This window comes from Parasteatoda tepidariorum, chromosome 8 (genome assembly GCF_982258835.1).
Source record: "Parasteatoda tepidariorum strain Cologne lab strain chromosome 8, Ptep-v5.0, whole genome shotgun sequence".
Taxonomy (NCBI): domain Eukaryota; kingdom Metazoa; phylum Arthropoda; class Arachnida; order Araneae; family Theridiidae; genus Parasteatoda; species Parasteatoda tepidariorum.
Window position 1 is genome coordinate 107915392 of NC_141762.1, and position 21349 is coordinate 107936740.

The 21349-nt window shown below is 27.6% G+C and overlaps 1 protein-coding gene across 6 annotated transcripts in view; it reads left to right on the top strand.

Moving 5' to 3' along the window:
- LOC107442238 (uncharacterized) overlaps positions 1-21349 on the top strand; it is an 80153-nt gene that overhangs the window by 44749 nt on the left and 14055 nt on the right. For 5 of the 6 annotated variants that reach the window (XM_087149253.1, XM_087149249.1, XM_087149248.1 and 2 more), the window contains 4 exons: positions 2284-2488; positions 6750-6842; positions 7553-7713; positions 16292-16474. In XM_087149253.1, the coding sequence (XP_087005379.1) occupies positions 2284-2488; positions 6750-6842; positions 7553-7713; positions 16292-16474 (642 nt within the window). Of the gene's footprint in view, positions 1-2283; positions 2489-6749; positions 6843-7552; positions 7714-16291; positions 16479-21349 lie in introns of those variants that run through there. The other variant, XM_087149254.1, reaches the window with a different exon arrangement.

Below are 21349 nucleotides of genomic sequence, written 5' to 3' on the forward strand. Positions count from 1 at the left end.
ATCACGATTTTTAATCAGACGATTTTAATATCAATCATCGATTTTCGTATTTAACTGATTTAAAACTTATGTGTTGCGATTTTTTTTACGCTGTTTAAAAATCGTACTAGCAATTCCTATTCACTCAATTTAAAAATTCAATATCGCGATCTGTATTCTCGCGAGTTTAAAATCCAACGTCGCGATTCGTATTCACGTTTTAAATCCAATATTGCGATTCGTTATCACGCAGTTGTAATATCAGATCTCGTTTTTCGTATTTGTACGCTATTTAAAAATTACTCATTGCGATTCGTACTCACGTGATCTAAAAATTATTCATCGTGATTCTTATTTACGCGATTTAAAAATTCAATATCGCTATTTGTATTTTCGCGTTTTTGTAATCCAACAGCGCTATTCTTATTCACGTGATTTTAAAATTCAAAATCGTGATTCATATTCACGTGATTTTAAAATTCAAAATCGTGATTCATATTCACGCGATTTTAAAATCCAAAATAGTGATTCATATTGACGCGATTTTAAAATCCAATATCGTGATTTGTGTTTTTTAAATCCAGCTGCGCGATTCATATTCACGCGATTTTAAAATCCAAAATTGTGATTCATATTCACGCGATTTTAAAATCCAATATCGTGATTTGTATTTTCGTGTTTTTAAAATCCAACAGCGTGATTCATATTCACATGATTTTATAATCCAAAATCGCGATTCATATTCACGCGATTTTAAAATCCAACCGCACGATTCATATTCACGTGATTTTAAAATCCGATATCGTGATTCATATTCACTTGATTTTAAAATCAAAAATCGCGATTCATGTTCACTCGATTTTGAAATCCAATATCGTGATTCATATTCACGCGATTTTGAAATCCAATATCGCGATTCATATTCACGCAATTTTAAAATCCAAAATCGCGATTCATATTCACGCTATTTTAAAATCCAATATCGTGATTCATATTCACACGATTTTGTAATCCAATATCGCGATTCATATTCACGCGATTTTAAAACCCAAAATCGCAATTCATATTCACACAATTTTAAAATCCAGTATCACGATTCTAGAAAGAAGTAGAATTAAGTTTTTCTTGAATTAGTTACTGTAAAGATGTGGTATATTTTTCTACAGTTGTTGCATTTAAACAATTACTAAGTGCATTCATAATCACGTTTTATGATTGTATATTTAGCTATATAAATTAAAAGAACATAGTCAACTAACTGATCTTGTGAATGCAAGAAGGTACAATCTACTAGTCAATGCCAATTAACTAAAAAGTTTACTTTTATACTTAATAAAGGATGCAAGTCATTTTAGAAAGAAAATTATATTTATATGTGTCTTTTTAAATTGTTTATAATAGTTTTTATATATTTCTGTTTTGATATAAAAATGTATATATGCTAATTTTTGGCTATTAAGTGCTCCCTAAAATTTTCTTGAAAAATTCCTACCTAAAATATTTCAAAATTTCACTGCACCTCCTGAATTCTATCAAAGAGTGTTTTTTTTTTTGTGTTATTTGCATTTTCTTAAACTCTCATTATTTAATTACTGAATTTCTCTTTTAATTATTGAAATCTGTAGACCTTCCATTGTAACTGAATAGTTATATATTTTGAAATGAAATTTGAGCTCAAAATAAAATGGGTCCCTTTTGAATTACTGAAACTAAATAGATATTTCTTTTTAGAAAGTTAACACCATTATATTTTAAAAAATAAGAAAGTTAAAATTTACTTTGTAAAATTCTGGAACAGATACTATTCATTGGCATAAATGATAAATGCAATATATATGAAAACAACAGAGTCCATAAAACAATTTTGTGGACTCTTATAATCAATCATATGCAGGTTTTTTAAAATCCTAGCACTAGTGAATGTATGTATAATTGTAGTACTCCTAGTATGCTATTAATGGTTTTATGGATCCTGAAAATTATCTTTATATTGTTATCAAACTGATTAATAATCATTTTAGCTGAGATAAACTGAGTGAAAAAAAATAATTTTAGCTGAGACAAACTGAGCCAAAATGAGATTTTAACTGAGACGAAATGCAATTTCTGGTGAGACAATTTGATATTTTGCGAGTAGCATCCCTGTATGTTTATAAATTAGGAACTTTAAACAATAGAAAAAATTTTTTTTATGACTGCGCAGATCCTAATAATAATTTTTTTTAAGGAATGTAATTAAAAATATTTTTTGAGTGCTTAAAAAGTACTCAAAATGTGCTTATTTTTTGTTGTTGTGTCTGTCAGGGAGAGTAGGATGTGCTTCCTGGAAGCTCTGAGGAAACTGGAGAGTCACCCGATATGCCAAGGACTGGGTCTGGAATCCTTCTTGTTTCTTCCCATGCAACACGTAGCTCGTCTTCCACTTCTCCTGGACAACATTTTCCGATGGCTCTCTCCTGGCTCTGTCTCCTATGCAACATGCAAGGATGCCCTAGAAGCTGTACACAAAGTGAGCACCCTTCACCTTACCTGTTATATGTTAGCTAATCAGGGGTCTGTTTAGAAGAAATTTGGCTTCGTTAACGGACACTTCACAAAATATCTTTTCATAAAAAGGGACCCTTCACAAAAGAATTTATCTTTCAATTGGACCCTTCACAAATTTGTTTATCTTCATTATTGTTTTGTTAATCGAATAAACCCTTCCCAAGGGAGTGGGGGAAGAAAGACAGGTGTAAGCTAACTAAGTTTTGTCTTCGGCAGATGCTTCTTCCTTTATTCATCTGAAATTAATATTCTGCGTTCAGCAGTATAGGCCAAATACCAAATATTTGTATGTCGCATCTCTGATTTCGTCATTGTCGTTTATTTTTGAAAATTTAATTTTTTTTAATTTTAATTTTACAGTGTTGAGCATAATCTTATATGTCTTTACAATTTAAAAACTCCTTGAAATTTTTTTTTTGCAATAACAGGACCCTACTTGCACACATTCACAAAAGCAGGACCCTGGTTGAAAGAATGTGACTTAACGTTTATTTTATATTCACACATTACGAGTCATTTTTTCACAATTTTACAAAAACGGACCTTTCACAAAATATCTGGACAGACCCCTGTTAGCTAATTAAAAAATTATCAGAAAAGTGAGTTTTTAAAGCATGCAGCTTTATTTCAAACATACAATTCCCAGCCATGGCCGCTCAATGTTAACAGCTCAACATTACTATATTTTAACAATTGTGGTAAGAATGTTATGTATTTTTGCGCTTCTTTCCCCAAACTTTGCCTCTGCTCCATTGAGAAGACTTAACAGCTACCAGGATCGAAAACTCTTACAAAACTCTCTTCAACCTCTTTCACTTTCCTCTAAAGGCATTGTCAGAAATTATTTAGTTTTACGAAAACTTGTTTTGGTGTATTAATAAAAAATAAGGAAATTTTGGTAACCAATGAATTTTAACTCAAATTTATCTATGATAATGGGTCTATTCTACAAAACTGGATGATCCAATTTCAGTGTTTAAACGCTTTTGGAATGCACACATGGAATGGAGATAATTAAAGCAGAGATGATTGTGCTGCTGAAAAAATCCAGATTTTCCGCAAACCGCAATTCGGAAATTTCCGGAAATCCAAAGTCCAGAAGTTTACAGAAATCATCAATCATATTTATGTATAAAAATTCTTGTATATTTTATTTAAAAGCATTAGAACTAGAATTTATACTTGGCGTCTCTTTCATTAGTAAATATTTTTTTCTGGTAGTGATTAGATGTGTAAATGTGATTAAAGATCTGGTAGTGATAAATGTGATTAGAGATAAAAAGTAAACTAAATACATAATTATTAATTTAAATTATGCTGCATGTAATTTATTTAGAATTTCACGTTGTGAAAATATCAATGTCTTAAATTTATGAAGACGTTAATTTTTTGAAATGAGTCATTAATGATTTTACTCAGGAAATTTTCAGGATTTTAAATTGGGCTCGCAATCACCCCTGTTGAAGTCATACCAACAATTTCAAAAAATTTATAATAGATTGTTTTGAAATGAAACGCTGAAGCTTTTAATTGTAAATATCGGGTCAATCAAATTGCGCTCAGAAAAAACCTAGTAAGTTTTTTTCAAGTTGGAGCCACTTGAAAAAAAAAAAAAAAAAACCATCCTTCAACCCAAGTGGTTTTTTTCCCCATCACATTTTAACAATTCAAATTGTATTTCCAATCCATTTGTTGTTGTTTTTTGCAATTATCAAAACAGTTTGTTTTTTAAAATAATGGACAGATTGTTCTATAAGTGTTAATTATTTACTATACAAAGTACATGAAGGATTAATATTTTTATTGTCTGTTTTATTTAGAGAAGCAAAACTTAATATAAATATAACTGAAAAGTAAATTATCTGTTTAAATAAAACCATGTTTCTAAATTGTAATACAGTACAGAACCCGTTATCCGGAAATCAGAAAACCGGAAAACCAAAAAACCGGAACGAAATTCGGTAAATTTTCCCGCCATTTCTTTAAAAAAATAATGTTTTTTCCTCATAAGATTTTAGGATTTTTCTTTCTTTTTTGAAAGATGTTTACCTTACCATTATTTTGGAAATAATCATTAGGGTATTACTTCATCGTTTTTTCTTCTTTTTAAGATTATTTCCAAATATTATTTTTTTAGTTGGGTTTAACAATAAAAAAAAACGGCTTTTTGTAGCGATCCAGAAAACCGGAAAAATCAGTTATCCGGAATAGCGATGGTCCCGATCGTTCCGGATAATCGGTTCCCTACTGTACATCACCTGTTAATATATGAACCAAATTATATGAAATGTTATCCATTGCACACATTTCATAGTTTATTAAAGTTGTTATCTTTTTAGGGTTTGTCATATATCAACAGATATATATTACCATTACACATGATGTACATTACCATTACACATGTACATACATATTTAATTTTAAATTTTTTATTTTTGACTGTACCTGTTTCCTTTTACTTTTCAATACTTATTTTAAAAATATTTATGTTAAATATAAGGTTTTAGTGTTGAGCCCGCCAGGGTTGCCACAGACTACTACAATGCGACTATTTGCATCTATTTTCGACCTGAAGCAACCGTGGCAACTTTTTTTGTCTGAAAAGTCTAAAAAAGCAACTATTTTCAAGAAAAGGAGACTATTGGGAGACTTTTCTGTGCTTCTAGCGATGTTTTTTTTTTAAAGCGTAAATTGGGTTGACAACCTGCGGTAGCTTCTGAACATAATAATTTTTTTTTTCTTAAAAAATAAAAAATTTTGAATTGCAAATTTGAGTCATCACTTTTTAATGAGCTCAATTTGCACAGATTCCATTGTGAAATCAATTTTGTTTCTCGGTCGCCTTTTCAACAGTTATTGCTACGAAATTCTGCATGATTTTAAAGAACCCTATTTTTAATACGATATTACGATACGTAAATTTTGAACTTTAGTAATAACTTTTCAGTATATACATATATTTGCTAAATCAATTATTAATAAAAGGGAAAATCTTTTTAGAAAGAGTATGTTTTTTTAACAAAAAATTATTTTTCTGAATTAGTTCTGGTACTTAAAAGTATTTCATTTTATGCAAATATACTAATTTTTTTTATAAAAATTTAGTGCTAGAACACTAACGTATATTTAAAAATTATCATATTGACCATCAGCTTGACTAAATGGATCATGGTATATTACAATGAAGTCATTTAATAATATTTTAGTAATATTATTGAAAATTTTTGTTCTTATTTAGACAACTATTTTCATAATTTTAGGCGACTATTTTCATGCTTTAGGCTGCTAGAAGCAAATATTTTGTTCATTTTTTTCTGTGGCAACCCTGTTTGTCAGAAAATTGTTAATTTATGTTTCAGTTGAAGAACAAAACATTTCATCTAATGAGTCAATTACTCTTTGTTTTTTCTTGATGACAGATTTGTCTGAAAAAGAATATTTCTTTTTTTTTAATTAGTTTGATTTAAATTGTGCAATTGCTTATGGACTTAAAAATAGTCTGTTAAGTTTAAATTTTTCAATAAAAAGAAAGAGATAATTTTTAGTCTTGAAGGAGATAATTTTTAGGCTTGAGATTAGCTAATCTTTTTCACTTAATCAGAAGAAAAACTATTTAATTTAACCCTTTGCACTACAAGTACTTTTAAATGCTGTTTGATCTGATATCAGCACTATGGCATTTAAAATACACAATATAGTATTATTATACAATTTTAAAATTCTTAAAATAATTAGGGTACTTATTATTCAGGTATAAAATTTCTTAATTTTAAAGTGGTGACTGTTGATGGTTCCTCTGTGGGGACATTGGAGTGCGAAGGGTTAATATTGTAAAATCGTATTTCTGTCTGCTAATGTTTTTTTTTTGTTGATGTTAATTACAAAAGAATTTAATATCAATATATAAAATAATTATGAATATTATTGAATATTAATCGATGGATAAAGAGCCACGGAACTAATATTTCAAATAGGACCCAGCTCTTCGTAAAATGGGACCTAGAAATATGAAAGTTCTAAGAACCTAGTCTAGCGGAATCAAATTTAAGGATTGCTTTTTCAGAATGGTGCATAAATCAATAAAAATTATAAAATCATCATTGCTCTTGTTCCCAGTCAGGATTGTTAGAAAAGTGTGCATAAATGAGAAATTTGCATAAAAAGGAACACATATAAAAAAGGGTGAACTGCAATAATTATTATTTTTTTAAAACTTTTTCCAGATTTTCATAGAGTGCAATGAAAGTGCCAGAAAAATGGAACGCTTAGAAGAAATGTTTGTTTTAAACAAACAGTTGGAATTTAAAGAATGTAAGGTATGTGCTTCAGCCTTGATGTGCTTTTATTTAACTTTTTCCTGAGAAAAAATGAGAAAGCAATGTACAGATATTATTATTAAAATTTTATAAATAGAGTAAATTTATATATACTTAAATATATAAATTATAATAATAATAATAAAAGATTAAGTATGGATTTAAGTAATGTGAAACTTTTAAACTATAATAAAAGATTAAGTATGGATTTAAGTAATGTGAAACTTTTAAACTATAATTTTCCATTAGCTGTGAAATAATTTGATATTTAATAAACATATTTCAACTGTACCGATTTAAACAATTATTGCCTTGAGAATCTAAGGAATTATGTTTTGTTGAACAAAAACGCTTTTAAAATTTATTAAACTGGCAGGCAGTGTATAAATAATGGGGGGAAAAGACCTGTTCTGCAAAGAGTTGAAATTGAGAATGATTGATTGTTTGTTTTCTGGTCTTAAATTAATTTATTCTTTATTTGATATCTGACTGATACATTTGACTTTTATATTTACGAATTTGTGAGATTATTGAGCTTTAAAGAAAAGAAACATTCATGACTTTATTATTTCAGTCATTAGTTAGTAATAATTTAAAAACAATTTTTGTTAAAATTATTAAGTATTTTAATAGTTTTTTTTAAAAAGAGTATTAATATAGCTTTGATTGATAAAAAGAAATCATGATTTTTATTATCTGATATGTTGCAGGTGATACCATTAATATCAGCCTCTCGTTGGCTATTAAAAAAGGGTGAGCTGATGAAGCTTGAGTTCGATAAGAAGACTTTTGGTCGATCCAATCGATGCGTACGAGTCTCTGTTTTCATATTCCTATTCAATGATTTGCTGGTCGTCACTAAAAGAAAGAAGTGAGTCTCTTTTTGGTTTTTAAGACCTTATATATATATATATATATATATATATATATTTCTCAAAACTATAAACTATTTCACAAAATAATTTATCTTTTAATCAGATCCTTCACAAATTTGTTTATCTTCATTTTTGTTTTGTTTATCTAATAAACCCTTCCCGGGGCGGGGAAAGAAAGGCGGTTCGAGACAAACTAAGTTTCCCTAAGTTTATATTCCGAATGTAGTATTCTAAGAAAATATTTCTACTTTTACAAACATCGAGTGCACATTCTTATTAATATTAAATGATATTTTTTTTTGTAAATAAGTAATTGATCAATTTATATTTATTCATAAAATTAATTAATTGAATATTATGTTAATAAAAATTAATTTCTGGCAATTTTTTTAAATAAAATATTATAAATTTAAGAATTGTTTAAGTTTACTTTCTGCATAACACATTAAAAGTTATGCATTAAGTAAACTTAAATACACAACACATTAAAAGTTAATGCATAACACATTAAAAGTTATGCATAACTGAGTTGTGTTATTTAAAATATGTCAATTGAAATTCCTAAAAATGTGAGTGATTTTGTTTTCATTATTCGTCCGAAATGAATATTCTGTGTTGAGCAGTGTAGGCTAAATACCAAATATTTGAATGTGGCATCTCTAATTTAGTAGAACCAATTGTTGAGCAGAATCTTATATCTGTTTACAATTTAAGAACTTCTTGAGAAGGTTTTTATAGGGTTCCCACTGTCCTTAAAATCTGCTTAATTTTTATTTTGAAATATCAGGGCCCCTGAAAGTACTTAATTTTGGCACAAGGTTTTTAAAAGTTCTTAATTTTTCAGCATCACTGGAGTTGATGGGAATCGAACAATTTTTCAGTTAAATTTTTTAAAACAAAATACCGTTCTTTTATCACCTAGAATTAGACCATGCATAGAGGGCATGCATCAAAGACAAAAGTGAATGTGTTTGAGGGGAAGGAAGCATGTCCTTTTATTAATATATTGGTTCTTGCATAATGCTTTTTGGGGGGAGGGCAGTTTTAAGGTACTTAACAAGAAGACCCACACTAACCTTCAAAATTGACAGAATTAAAAAAATTCAGTTCTACTGGTCATTTGCTTATAGAAATTAAGTAAAACCCTAAAAAAAGAAATATCAGAAATATTTTTTGAACTAGAATCCATAGCCAAAACTATTTCATAAAATCTTGAAGAATTTAATTAATTTGTATAATATTTCAATGTGTAATAAGTAACTGAATTTATTAAAAGCAGTGACATTTTTGAAAAATTCATGATTGTACTAAAAATTAAACAGATCTGTAGTAAACTGGGTTTGAAAAATCCCTGCCCACCTATGTTTTTCATCAAAAACCTGGGTTTGATTGACTTTTTGATAGAAAACCAAGTTTTTTCAAAAATACTTAAATTTTTATTCTGAGTACTAAATAAGAATGCGTGATTTGCTTCTAACAAGAAAGTTAAATATTTGTTTACAATTTATAATTTGTTTAGTTGCAATGTAAATTTATTTTTAAAGTTTTAGATTGTTACGCTATTATTTTTGTTTCTTAAGGATAAGCAGAGTGTTACATAATATTTAAATCTACTCAATTAAAAGATCCTTAAATTTTAATAAAATCTTTATTCAGTTAACATTGCAACTTAAAATACTGTTTTTTTTTTAAAAATAATTGAATTTTTTATTCAATTTATGGTTGCTTTAAAAATAGTTCATGTTTTTCACCAGATTGTTTAGTAACATCGTGTAAAGTTAATTCCTAATAAAAGGCTTGGCTGGAAATAATTTTGTGTAAAGTTCATCATAAAAGTAAATATAGCACATTTGTTGTTTAGTAATAATTTCAAAATTGTTAAGTTACATACCGTTCTTAATATGTTTTTCATAAAATATTTCAATATTTTTTTTACAAAACATTACCTGATAAGGTAATATTACAGGATTATTTTATAATAAAAGAATACCACTTTCAGATATCACCTGTTAATTTGTGATAAAAATAAAATATCAAATCATAATAACAGTTAGAGAATATTACGAATGATAAAGAAATATTACTAGTAAAAATCTATAAACGATTAAAATATAAATAATTTATCAGTATTTGTTAATTATCTGCCCTTATCAATTTTCTGGCCATATGAATATGTTGATACCTCTGAAAAATCGTTTTAGACCCTTTTGTTTACATATTTACTAATTGATAAAAAGCTAATAAAAACAAACTAATAAAAACTTATAAAAGAGAACTAATAAAAAACAAATTGGTTTGAAAATTATAAATCTTCTCAAATGTAATTGTATTATTATTCTACAAAAATGTTCATAAAAATATTTATTGCAATGAATTTAAAAAATATATTGAGTTAAATCTTATGAAAAAAATGTGGAATGATTTAAGGTGCTTAGATATTAGTATCCCCTGTTTTTACTCAAAATAGGACTTAATTATACATGGCACAGTTAAGAAAACTATTCTCAAGCATAACTCTAATTCAACTTTTTAGTATTAATTATTTTAATATATACCCTTATAAATGAAAAATTTTATTAATGGAAAAGAAAGAATTTTTTTGGCATAACTGAATATTTAGCAAGATTGGCCCATAAATGAATATGTGATGCAGATCTAGTAGCGAAATATAAAAACTTATTGTGATAAAAGTTTCAATGTTTTTGCCAAATTTCTTTATTTACTCTTTTTTTTTAATATACATGAAAAAAATTGCAAATCTTAATTTCTGGACTTAATTTTACAATTCAATTTCAATGAAATCATTAAAAATAATAATGACGTTACGTGTTAACCTTTAATGATCTGAAAATGCTTTTTAAAAAAATCCAAACCTGGGTTTGCAAAAATTGCCTAGTACTTCTTTGGCGAGCCCTGTTAATAAATGCAATTATCTAAGTGCTTATATTTTAATAAAATTGTTTATTATTTTTTTATTGATTGATTGATTTTTTTTTAAAGAAATGTAAATAATTGGCACTATCATTGGTAGTGTATATATATATATATATATTTATATATATATATATATATATATATATATATATATATATATATATATATATATATATATATATATAATATATACACTATGATTAATAATCATTCTATTTTTAAAGTCCTTAATTTTTTTAAGAAAAGGTCCTTAAAAGTGCTTAAGTTTTGCTTTGTTAAAAGAGTGGGAACCCTGTTTTAGCAATTTTTGCAATAACAGGACCCTATTTGTACAAATTCACAAAAGCAGGACCCTGGTTGAAAGAATGTGACTTAACGCTTATTTTATATTCATAAATTCTGAATAGTTTTTTCACAAATTTACAAGAACAGGACCTTTCACAAAATGTATGAGCAGACCCCCGATATATATATATATATATATATATATATATATATATATATATATATATATATATATATATATATATATATATATATATATATTAGTCTGATCAGTAGCCTATTTATTGTGCAGGAATAGTAGTCAAAACGAAGTGGGAAATTTGAAATTTCATCCTGAGACTGCTGAGTGACCGATTGAATATCCTTGTGAAAATTATTTTAAAAATATGCAGAATTGTATGTTTTGTAATTTTCGACTGTCCACAATTTGAATGAAATAGTTTTTGATCAGTTAATGTCTAAAAACTCAAGAACTGCTTATGCTAAGGTCTTGAAATTCAGACATAGGTGATAAAGGGGAAGTCCAGTCCCACCCCTGATAAGTAATATTTCAGGAGTCTTATAAAGTTATTTACTGCTGTTGTGTTTTATTATTTTGTATGAATTTCTCTGTGGTAAATATAAAATGCCTAGTGTTGTTCTTTTCAAATTGCGCTGTTTCACTTAGTTATATTTGTGTTTGGAATTCTGTCAAATCTTTTTTTTTTCTTTCAAAGTTAACAATATTAAAAAGTATTAATTGTAACTTTTGATTTGAAAAGTCAACTAGTTGCAGGGTTGCAACAAGCGACTAAAATGCAACTATTTTTGGCATGAGGTGACTATGGCAACTTTTTTTGCCTGAAAAGGCTAAAAAAGCAACTATTTTTAGGAAGAGGAGACTATTGGGAGAATTTTCTGTTCTCCTAGCGATGTTTTTTTAGCATGACTTTAGTTGAAAATCTGATAGTTTCTGAACACACTGAGCTTTTTTTTCTTAAAAAATAAAAAAAAGTTTAACATTTTGAATGGCAAATTTGAGTCTTCACTTTTTAATTCATTCAATCTGCACAGATTCCATTGTAAGTCTATTTCGTTTCTCGATCGCCTTTTTAATGGTTATGCCTTTTTAATGGTTTTCAATGGCTACAAAATTCCGCATGTATTTTTAAAAAAAAAACAATTTTAAAAACGATATTATATTGCTTGAATTTCAAATTTGACTGATCATTTTTCACAATATATATGTGTATGTATATTCCCTTGATCAATTATTGATAAAATTGAAAATAGTGCTAGAGCATAACATTTATATAAAAATTAAAATTATCATATTTGCCACCAACTTGACTAAATGGATCATAGTATATGACAATTAAGTCATTAACAATATTTTAGTCATATTTTTGTTCTTATTCAGGCAACTATTTTCCTAGTTTTTGGCTACTATTTTCATGTTTTAGGCTACTAAGAGCAACTATTTTGTTCATTTTTTTCTGTGGCAACCATGTAGTTGTTACGCATTTTGTCTTTGAATTGTTTTTTTTTTTTTTTTTTTTTTTGTCTGAATTTTTTTCTCCTTCTGAGATTTGCTAGCTCTAGTATGTTAGGTCTCATCTAATGTTAATTATTCTATGTTGAAAATTTTGGTGATATGATTCAGGCGAATTACGCAAAATCTTTCTCTCAAATATTGCGATACAATTTTCCTTCAGTTTTGTCATTGTCCAAGCTTCAAAAGCATCGATCAAGACTGGCCGGACAAGAGTTTTGTAGATTAAGAACTTTATTTTTCTAGAAGGAAACCTAGATTTAATAAATCTTCTCAGCCCATAGACAGCCCTATTCGCCAGATAGAGTCGGTTTTATATTTCAGGAGTAATTCTGTTGTCAAAGACGGAAAGAAAGATGTCACCTATTTTCTATTTTATTTGGAGAGAAAATGTTGAATTACAAATTTTGACATATTTTTTCCTGCATTAAAGTTCACTTACTGATGCTTTCCTATTATTTTTTTCTTTCTAGTTCGTTGCTTTATATGTACAGAAAGAACTAAACATCATTGCTTAATTTCATAAAACGATCTACATTACAGTGAAAGCATAAAGAAACATTTCACCTTTTAATAGGTTTACAAAAATATTGGAATATTATTAAACAACATAAATAAATCGATTAATTAAATCATTTTATTTGAACCATATTCTAAATAGCAAAAATCAATAGGTAATAAATTTTATATTGTGTTTTTTATTTTATATTATGTTTCTCTTCAGTACATTTTTATAAATTAAACACAAACAAATAGGTTTAACAGTTACATTGAAAAAAATTCAGTGTTAAATTCAAAACTGTTGCAGTAGTTAAAATGTCATACAAGATTCAATGCAGCGTTGGAGCAACACTTTTACAAAATAAAATACAAAGAAAATGGTACTAAAAAACATTACAAATAAATAGTATGAAGTAAATAAAACTGAATCTGCCCATAAATAAGTGGGAGTCAAAAGATATGTTGTAGTCATGAGCCATTAAGACAGAGGGAGTGTGATTGTTCTTGTTTTCCAGTGGCACCGTTTATGGCCAACAATTCAACTTCTGCCCCACCATTTTATAGAGTGGATGCATTGATACATCTTCTAATTGTAATTTTGACCTGAACCAGACAACGATCAATCTCCAATTTAAGTCCCCCTGTAGGTATAATTTGTTATGGGAACATGGAGGACTTTGTGATCTGACAGATTTAGCATGCACCATTTTTATTCAGGGGGATTTTTCTGCTAGCTGGATTCAAATTCCCGTTCACAGGAGCGAGTGTCCTTCTGTACCTGCCAGTCTATCCCGGCCTTTTCTAAAGATATACACTACTAAAATGAAAGAAAGGAAACAACTGATAAAGGTCAAAAGTGTTAAGAGATTTAAAGTTATTATTTTTTTAATAGCGACTGGCACTAAACTTTGATTTTTCATCTTATAAGATTTTAGAACTGTTGCTCATTAATTGTTGCATAGGTGGGCATCTGTGAACCAAGCTCACAGTGGCGATCAACATTTCCCACCCCAAACTTCCACAGATAAGATGGGCCATATTCACATGCAACAGAGGACAACAGACAGAGAAACATCCTTTCCCTAAGTGGGATTCAAACCCTCAGACATTGACTTAGAAGTCAGGCACGCTAACCCCGTGGCAGAATCACTGTGACATTGACGTAGAACGATATGTAGTTCTTGCAGAAAGATTTTTTAATTTGAGAAGTAAAAAATTTTAATATGCTTTTTTGCAGAAATTTTTGAAAAATTTTATCTTCTCTTCAAAACTATATTCAAAAGATGCCTTTCTCATGCATCTGAGTGTAAAAAAAAAATATATATATATATATATACTTTAGATTTTTCTATTCTCATTTCAGAATAATGAAAAATGAAATAAAGAAGTTAAAAATTTGGTTTTCTCTTCTAAAGAAAGTTTCGTTACATTTTTTTTGTTGCAGTTATTACTCTTAATTTCCACATAGCTTTTAAAATTCTATATTTTTAATTATTTTATACTATTTATTGTAACAACTGAATCTTGAAGTGAAACATTTAGTGAACCTTTTTTTAAGAATCCGATTTGTGTTATTTTACCTTCGATCCGTTTTTCAGTAGTTACTGCTACGGATTTCACGATTTGTTGAATTTTTTTAATTTGATAATGATTTACAAAATACGAAAAAATAAATAATTAGTGTGTTTTCCCCCTACAAAATGTGATAATATCGCCTATAATATTAGAATAAAAAAAATTTACGTGTTCAAATAAAAAACATTATTTTATCCAAAGAGTTCCTTTTTTTTTTTTTTTTTCTTTAAAGTTGATGCTTCGGTTACTTTAAATTAGTAACATCATAGCTGCCAACTCTACTGGATTTTCCTGTAAACTACTGGAATTTTCTAGTTTCTCCTGGTCTACTGGCTTAGTAAAAATTCTCCTGGTTTTTGTTCATTTTAGAAAATTTCCTAATAATATCCCTATTGAAATAGGGTTTTTGCGCAGATTATTGCTTGCTTGAAAATTAAAATAAACATTATATATAATAAAGCTAGCCTCATTTATAAAAATTTGTTTAAAACTTTTTTTGTCCTAAAATGTTTATTTTTATTCGGAACTCCCTTTTTAAATAAATTTAAAATAATTTAATTATCTTTTAGGAATTAAATCCTTATTACTATTCAAAATTATCAGTAAACATAATACATAACATTTCAAGTATGTTTAATGTCAATCATAATTGGAAAATATTGAAATTTTTTTTATTTTGATGACTATAAAGATCCCTAAAATTCCCTATGCATAAAATATTCAATTCATTATGCAACAATTATCATGAAATTTATATTTATTTCGTAAAATCTGCTGGATTTTTTCTTATTCATGGTGGCAGCTATGTAACATGTATATTTGTTATTATTAAAGTATTTTGAAAATTAATATTATTAAAAGTATTTTGCAGAACGATATTATTAGTAATATAGAGGTATGTCGCAGAAAGTCCAAAAAAATTCTGCCACAGGGCACGCTGACCGCTCGGCCACCTGGACGGCATATTTAAAATTGGAGAAAGCTGTTATTTATCCACACTTGGTGTTAAAACAAAAAAGGTATACTCGAAAATGGTTTCACAGAAGGGTCCTTCACTAAAGATGGGGGGTGCATAATCTTTTTGAGTGAAGGGCCACTTACACAGCGCAGGTTGACTAACGAAGGGTCGCACATATATTTAGTCATGTTGGTGGTAAATATGAGATTTTTTGTCTCAAAATTGGTGCTCTGAATAATAAATATTTTCATCAGTAAACTTAGTAACATAGTTTTGTAAAATTAAATACTTTAATTATTAAAATTCATTCAATGAAAAAAAACTAATATTTTTTATTTTTCTTGCCTTTTTATTAATATATATATATATTTTAATAACTATAATGCTCACAGAATAAATGTGTAAAAAAAACTGCATACATACTTATTTTAATGAGTAATATAAATTTGAACTAAATATTTTTCAAAAAATTTATAGCATTTAAGCAAAAATTAAAACTTTTACTGTTATAGTACATATTAAGATTCAATATTTTGTGAAGAGAAATTAAAAAGATTCTAAATTTTGACTTTTCAAAAACAAGAAAACTATTGTGTTCAGAAGCTGTCGCGGGTCGCACGTGACCCTCGGGCGGCGGGTCGTGCACCCCTACTAAAGATGTCTTGTTTTGATTAAAAAATGTTATTCCCAAAGTCTAAATCTGCTGAAGAAAAACATTTTGTATTGATAACTATTTTAAAATATTATTTGTAAATTCTTTCATCACAAAGTTCTCCTTTATTGTTTTCAGTGATGATTGTTACACAGTTGTGGACTATTGCTTTCGTGAGAAAGTTCAAGCGACTGCAATCAATGCGAAAGATCTTCAGCAACCTTTGATTTCACCCAACATTTGCAGATATCTCATTTACCTGAAACTATTGAGCAATCATCAGAATCTACCAACTGACATGATTCTTAATTGTACACTATTGTAAGTCTTTTTCTGCTTCAATGAATTGAATTTTAAAGTTATTTTTTAGGCTCCACAGGGTACTTCGATTTTTTTTTCTTTACAAACCACTGTGGGCCAAAAGTCAAAAATTAAATTTTAATTAAAATAAGTGTAGGCAGCTTTAATATAGCCCATATTAAATATTCATAATCATTTCAAACATTATATTTTACTTTTTGGGCCGACAAGAGTACAATGTAATGAAAAATATGTTTAAAAAAATTTTTAAATGTAACTTTCAAATTTTTCATTCAGAAATAGATATAGAAATTTCACCTTACTGTTACATTTTTATCATAGTAATTAGTCTGAAATGATGGTACAATTTTTCAATGTGTTGGATTAGTTAATACTCTTGACAAACTTATAGTTTATATCTTATCATTTGACAATTTACAATGTTTGAATGACTTTCGAAAATTAGTTCCAAAAGTTCTGCGAGGTCATGAGCTAAACTTTTTTGTTGTTGTCTTCTTTGATGTTTCTTGTTTCGACCCCCCCCCCCCCATTTTGCCTGTATTGCAAAGGTGGACTAACTATACCGAAAAACAAAAATTATGTTGTTTTTTTTCTTCATGTTTTCACATTATTTTGTAATTAATTTGCATTATTTTGTAATATTTCTTAGGAAATATAATTTGCTTTTCATTTTTAATGTAAAATTACAAAAATTATTATACAGTCGGACCTCTATTTAACGAAGTCGCTAAATCCCGGTAATAAGTTTGTTATATGGAAAAATTCGTTGAATAGAAAATCACCTTTTGAAATACTTAAACAACACGAAACAGGTTTGAAATTCATAAACACTAGATATAATTAAAATAGCAATTAATACACATTTATCTTGTAAACTAATATCTACTATTTATTTTATAAATCTTAACCATAAAAGAAATCTGCATGGAAAGCAAGAATAGAGCAAAACATTATCTAGTGTTACACTATCAAGCTACATACATTTTCAGCTGCATTTATTGTAAAAGTAATTTTAAGCATACATTACCACGTACGTTCATAGGTTTAATTGCTAAAATTCCGTTAATTATGTCTGAGTTTTTCGTTTGAAATGCAAACAAAAAGAGCAAGGGATTTTACTGCTTTCTCTAAAAGTTAAGGTGCTTCGAAAATCAATTCAAAGTCATTTCCCCCATAAAATTCAGTAAAAAGTTTGAAATGTTCTGAAAAATTTTGGAAATAGGGAAAATGGATATCAAAGAAAAGTTTGTTAAATAGAAAATTCACTTCACTATTTGGAAGTTATTTTACGAAGAAATTTTCAAAATGTTCTTAGTTCCTCGAAAAAATTCGCAAAATGGAAGTTCGTTAAATAGAAGTCCAACTGTATTTTCATTGCTATGTATAATTATTTAAATGTACTATATTATTTTTTTGTTTTAGCTAGCCGTATTTCAGCCGCCATTTTGTTTTTTGGGTATTTTTAGTGTATTTCAAAATTTTGACTATGAATTCACTTTACCTGCACATAAAAAAAACCCAAATTTTGAAACAAATTTTATCGAAAACTAATTTTGGCCACGAAACCTTGGATGCTGGCCCACTGTGCAAACTGGGAATTTTGTTTCTTATTTTCGTCTCTTAAAAAATGGTGGCCACTCAAAGTGTAATCTATGGGATATTTGACCATGATATTTCAGCTATACTAAACTATTTCATTTACTCTATAGCATTATTTAAGTATGTTCAACTGTTCCTTTTTTTTTCTCTAAATCTTTTCATCCATTAACACTAATAAATGTAGTTAGCCTAATATAGTATATATAGAAAAAGTAGTGTCCAGTTTGAAGAGATAGAAAATAACGTTTCAGGGCAGAAATGACTGACCACATTCGGTTACGGCAGTGTCTGGAGAATGTTCCAGGGCTGATTGTGCTCCGGAACAATTCGGATTTCCGGATTTTTCGCTAACAGTGATACAGAAGTTTCCGGAGATCGAAGGTCCAGACGTTTCAAAAAATCATTGATTACAGAAGTTTCTGGAAATAAAATTTTCAAAGGTGGAACTTAAAAACGCAGTTCATTTTATTTATTTGTAAGGGAGAGCCAGAGAGATACCTTATAAGCTTATATTCATGATTAATATTCATTTTTTATTAGTAAATAGTTGTTATAATCATAAACTCAAGAACGAAAGACATATTTATAAATTTTAATTACTTCTCCAGGTCATCATTGGTATGTGTCAGTGGTATAGGTATGTGTAAAATTTTAAATATGTTTTAAGTAAACTAGGAAATGTTGAGAATATGGGAAAAAAACTTGTTTAAATTTTTTTCTAATTTTTGAATTTAAACTGTTTTGTTTTTAAGCTCGAGAAATTTTCCGAAATTTTGACTTGGGCTCATAATCACCCCTGATGTATATATTGGTTTACTCGTAGGCGATTCACGAGGAATATAAAATATGTCCGTATAGAGAGGCATCCGTTTTGCAGGAGTGTGTATAACAGGAGGTTTTACTGTAAAAATATATATATTAGTATCAGATGTATATAATGCAATGTTCTATAAACCAAAATTTTTCATAAACTGTGTTAACTTTACAATATCTAAAGCAGACAAAAATTGATAAATTTTTTGAATTTTAGTTCTAATACTGCTGATATGTTAAATTTTTTTTTTTTTTTTTTGTAAATAATGTATTATAATATATTATGTATAAATTTTGTAAATAATGTGCATGTTATGAACTACATGAATTTAAATATTATTTTAATATTAATCTGTTTCAGATATAAATTGCCACATTTATGGGTAAGCTTAATAATATATGAAATGGTTATAAAGTTCTTCTGTATATACACAAGTGTGTGTGTGTAGACACACACTACCGTACGATAATTCAAGAGACATTCACAGTTTTTGACATTTTTTAAAAATTTTCTCAAGAAATACTTTGAGGATTAAAGTTTATAACTTTAGATGTGTTTTCAGGTTGGAGTTTTTGACGACCTAAATTGGTTTTGGATAGGACACTTGGGTTTTCTGTCTTAAACTGTTCTAAACTGACTAAAACTATCTTAAAGTGTCCAAAACCTTGAACTTTGGTTAAAGGTAAAAATTCTTATATGTGTAACCTTTGTACACCACATAATAGTTACATATGTTAATAAACATTTCATACTTTTTATACATCTTGCTTTAACTTATTAAAGGAAAATAATATAATAGAAAAATATTTATAACTTTTGAAGCTCCAGAATTCATTGAACAACGAAAGTGAATACCATTAAATATGAATGAATATGCTTTTAATACTGATAAATTATGTTTTTGCATAAGGATAAATAATGCAATATTAAAAATAATAATAAACATTTTTAATAAAACAAAAACTTGTCTTAATTTTGTTTCTTGTTCAAAAATTAACATTTCATTTTTCACAATATTTTTTTTTTAATTGTGACATAATTTGAGTAAATAGGTTTTGGGCATTTTTAGACAGTTTTGGACAAAGGAGCTTTACACAGGATGGTTTAAACTAGGGATTAATCCATTCTGTCCTAAATCTTGCCAACTCTAGGTCTTTTGGTCATGTGATTTCTCATACTTATAAGTAAAGTTGAAATCTTTCAGAGGTTTGAGGGACTAATTATGAACGATGATGTCATGTGACACAAAATGAAATTTGTAAAAAACTTCTTTTGACCTTTCTTTTAAAATTCACAAAAGCTGCTTAGAATATTACTTAATACATTTTAAATTATTCAACTTGAACTTTTTTCATTAGTTACAAAATACAAAATTTAATTTTATTGATTGTTTGTAAAGTAATAGAAAAAACAAACAAATGTAAAAAATATGTTTTTTATAAAAATGTTTGTATATATTTAAGCTAGGCTTATGAAATTTTATTCAATTGCATATAATGATTTAAGTAATTAATATAAGTTTATTGCTATATTTTCTGGCATAGGATGTTTAAAAGCAGTTTTTTCATTTGTAATTTATTGTCAGTCCCTCAAACTTTTGAAAAACTTATGCTCTATTGATAAGTATGAGAAATTGCATTATCTAAATGGTTCTAAAGTGATGAAATAATCGTCTTAGTGTTTTTTGAGAAATTTTAAAAAGGAATGTGGAAAACTGAATGAATGTCTCTTCAATCACTGTACAGTAGCGTGTGTGTGTGTATGTATATATATTTATATATATATACATATATATAATATATATATATACATATATATATATATATATATATATATATATACACAGGTATATATACACCATAATAAATAAATACAAAAAGAAAAAAAATGAAGAAAATTCAGAAAAATAATAAGTTTTATTTACTGCGCATAAGCTGCAAGTAAATAGAACTCATAAAATAAGTTCAAAATGTAGAGAAAGCGTGGAAAAAATTACAGATCAATGAAGAAAAATAGAAGAAGGGAAAAAGAATAATAATAAAAATCCAGAAAAATAAAATCTGAAAAAAAGGGGAATAAAAGTTCGGAAAATGAAAGATATAATCTTTTCATCAGCTCACACGATTATATTCGTAAAAAGGAGTGCTTTCTAATATTGTATCAATATAGCCAAAGCAAAAATAATATCAATACAATAGTGTGAGGAGCACTCAAAACAAAAAATTCTTTTACAACGAATTAAATAGAATGCAAACAAATGAAATACACAACAAATAAAATAGAATCCTACTTCAGTACTGGACTTTTATTATTATTATTTTTCTTTTTCCCTTTTTTCATTCTTGTGTAATTTTTTCCATGTTTTCTCTACATTTTGAACTTATATATCTTGTGTGTGTGTCATAACAGTGTGGCCAAATAAGGAAATAATGCTGAAGCAACATAGTGAGGAGTTCAAACCA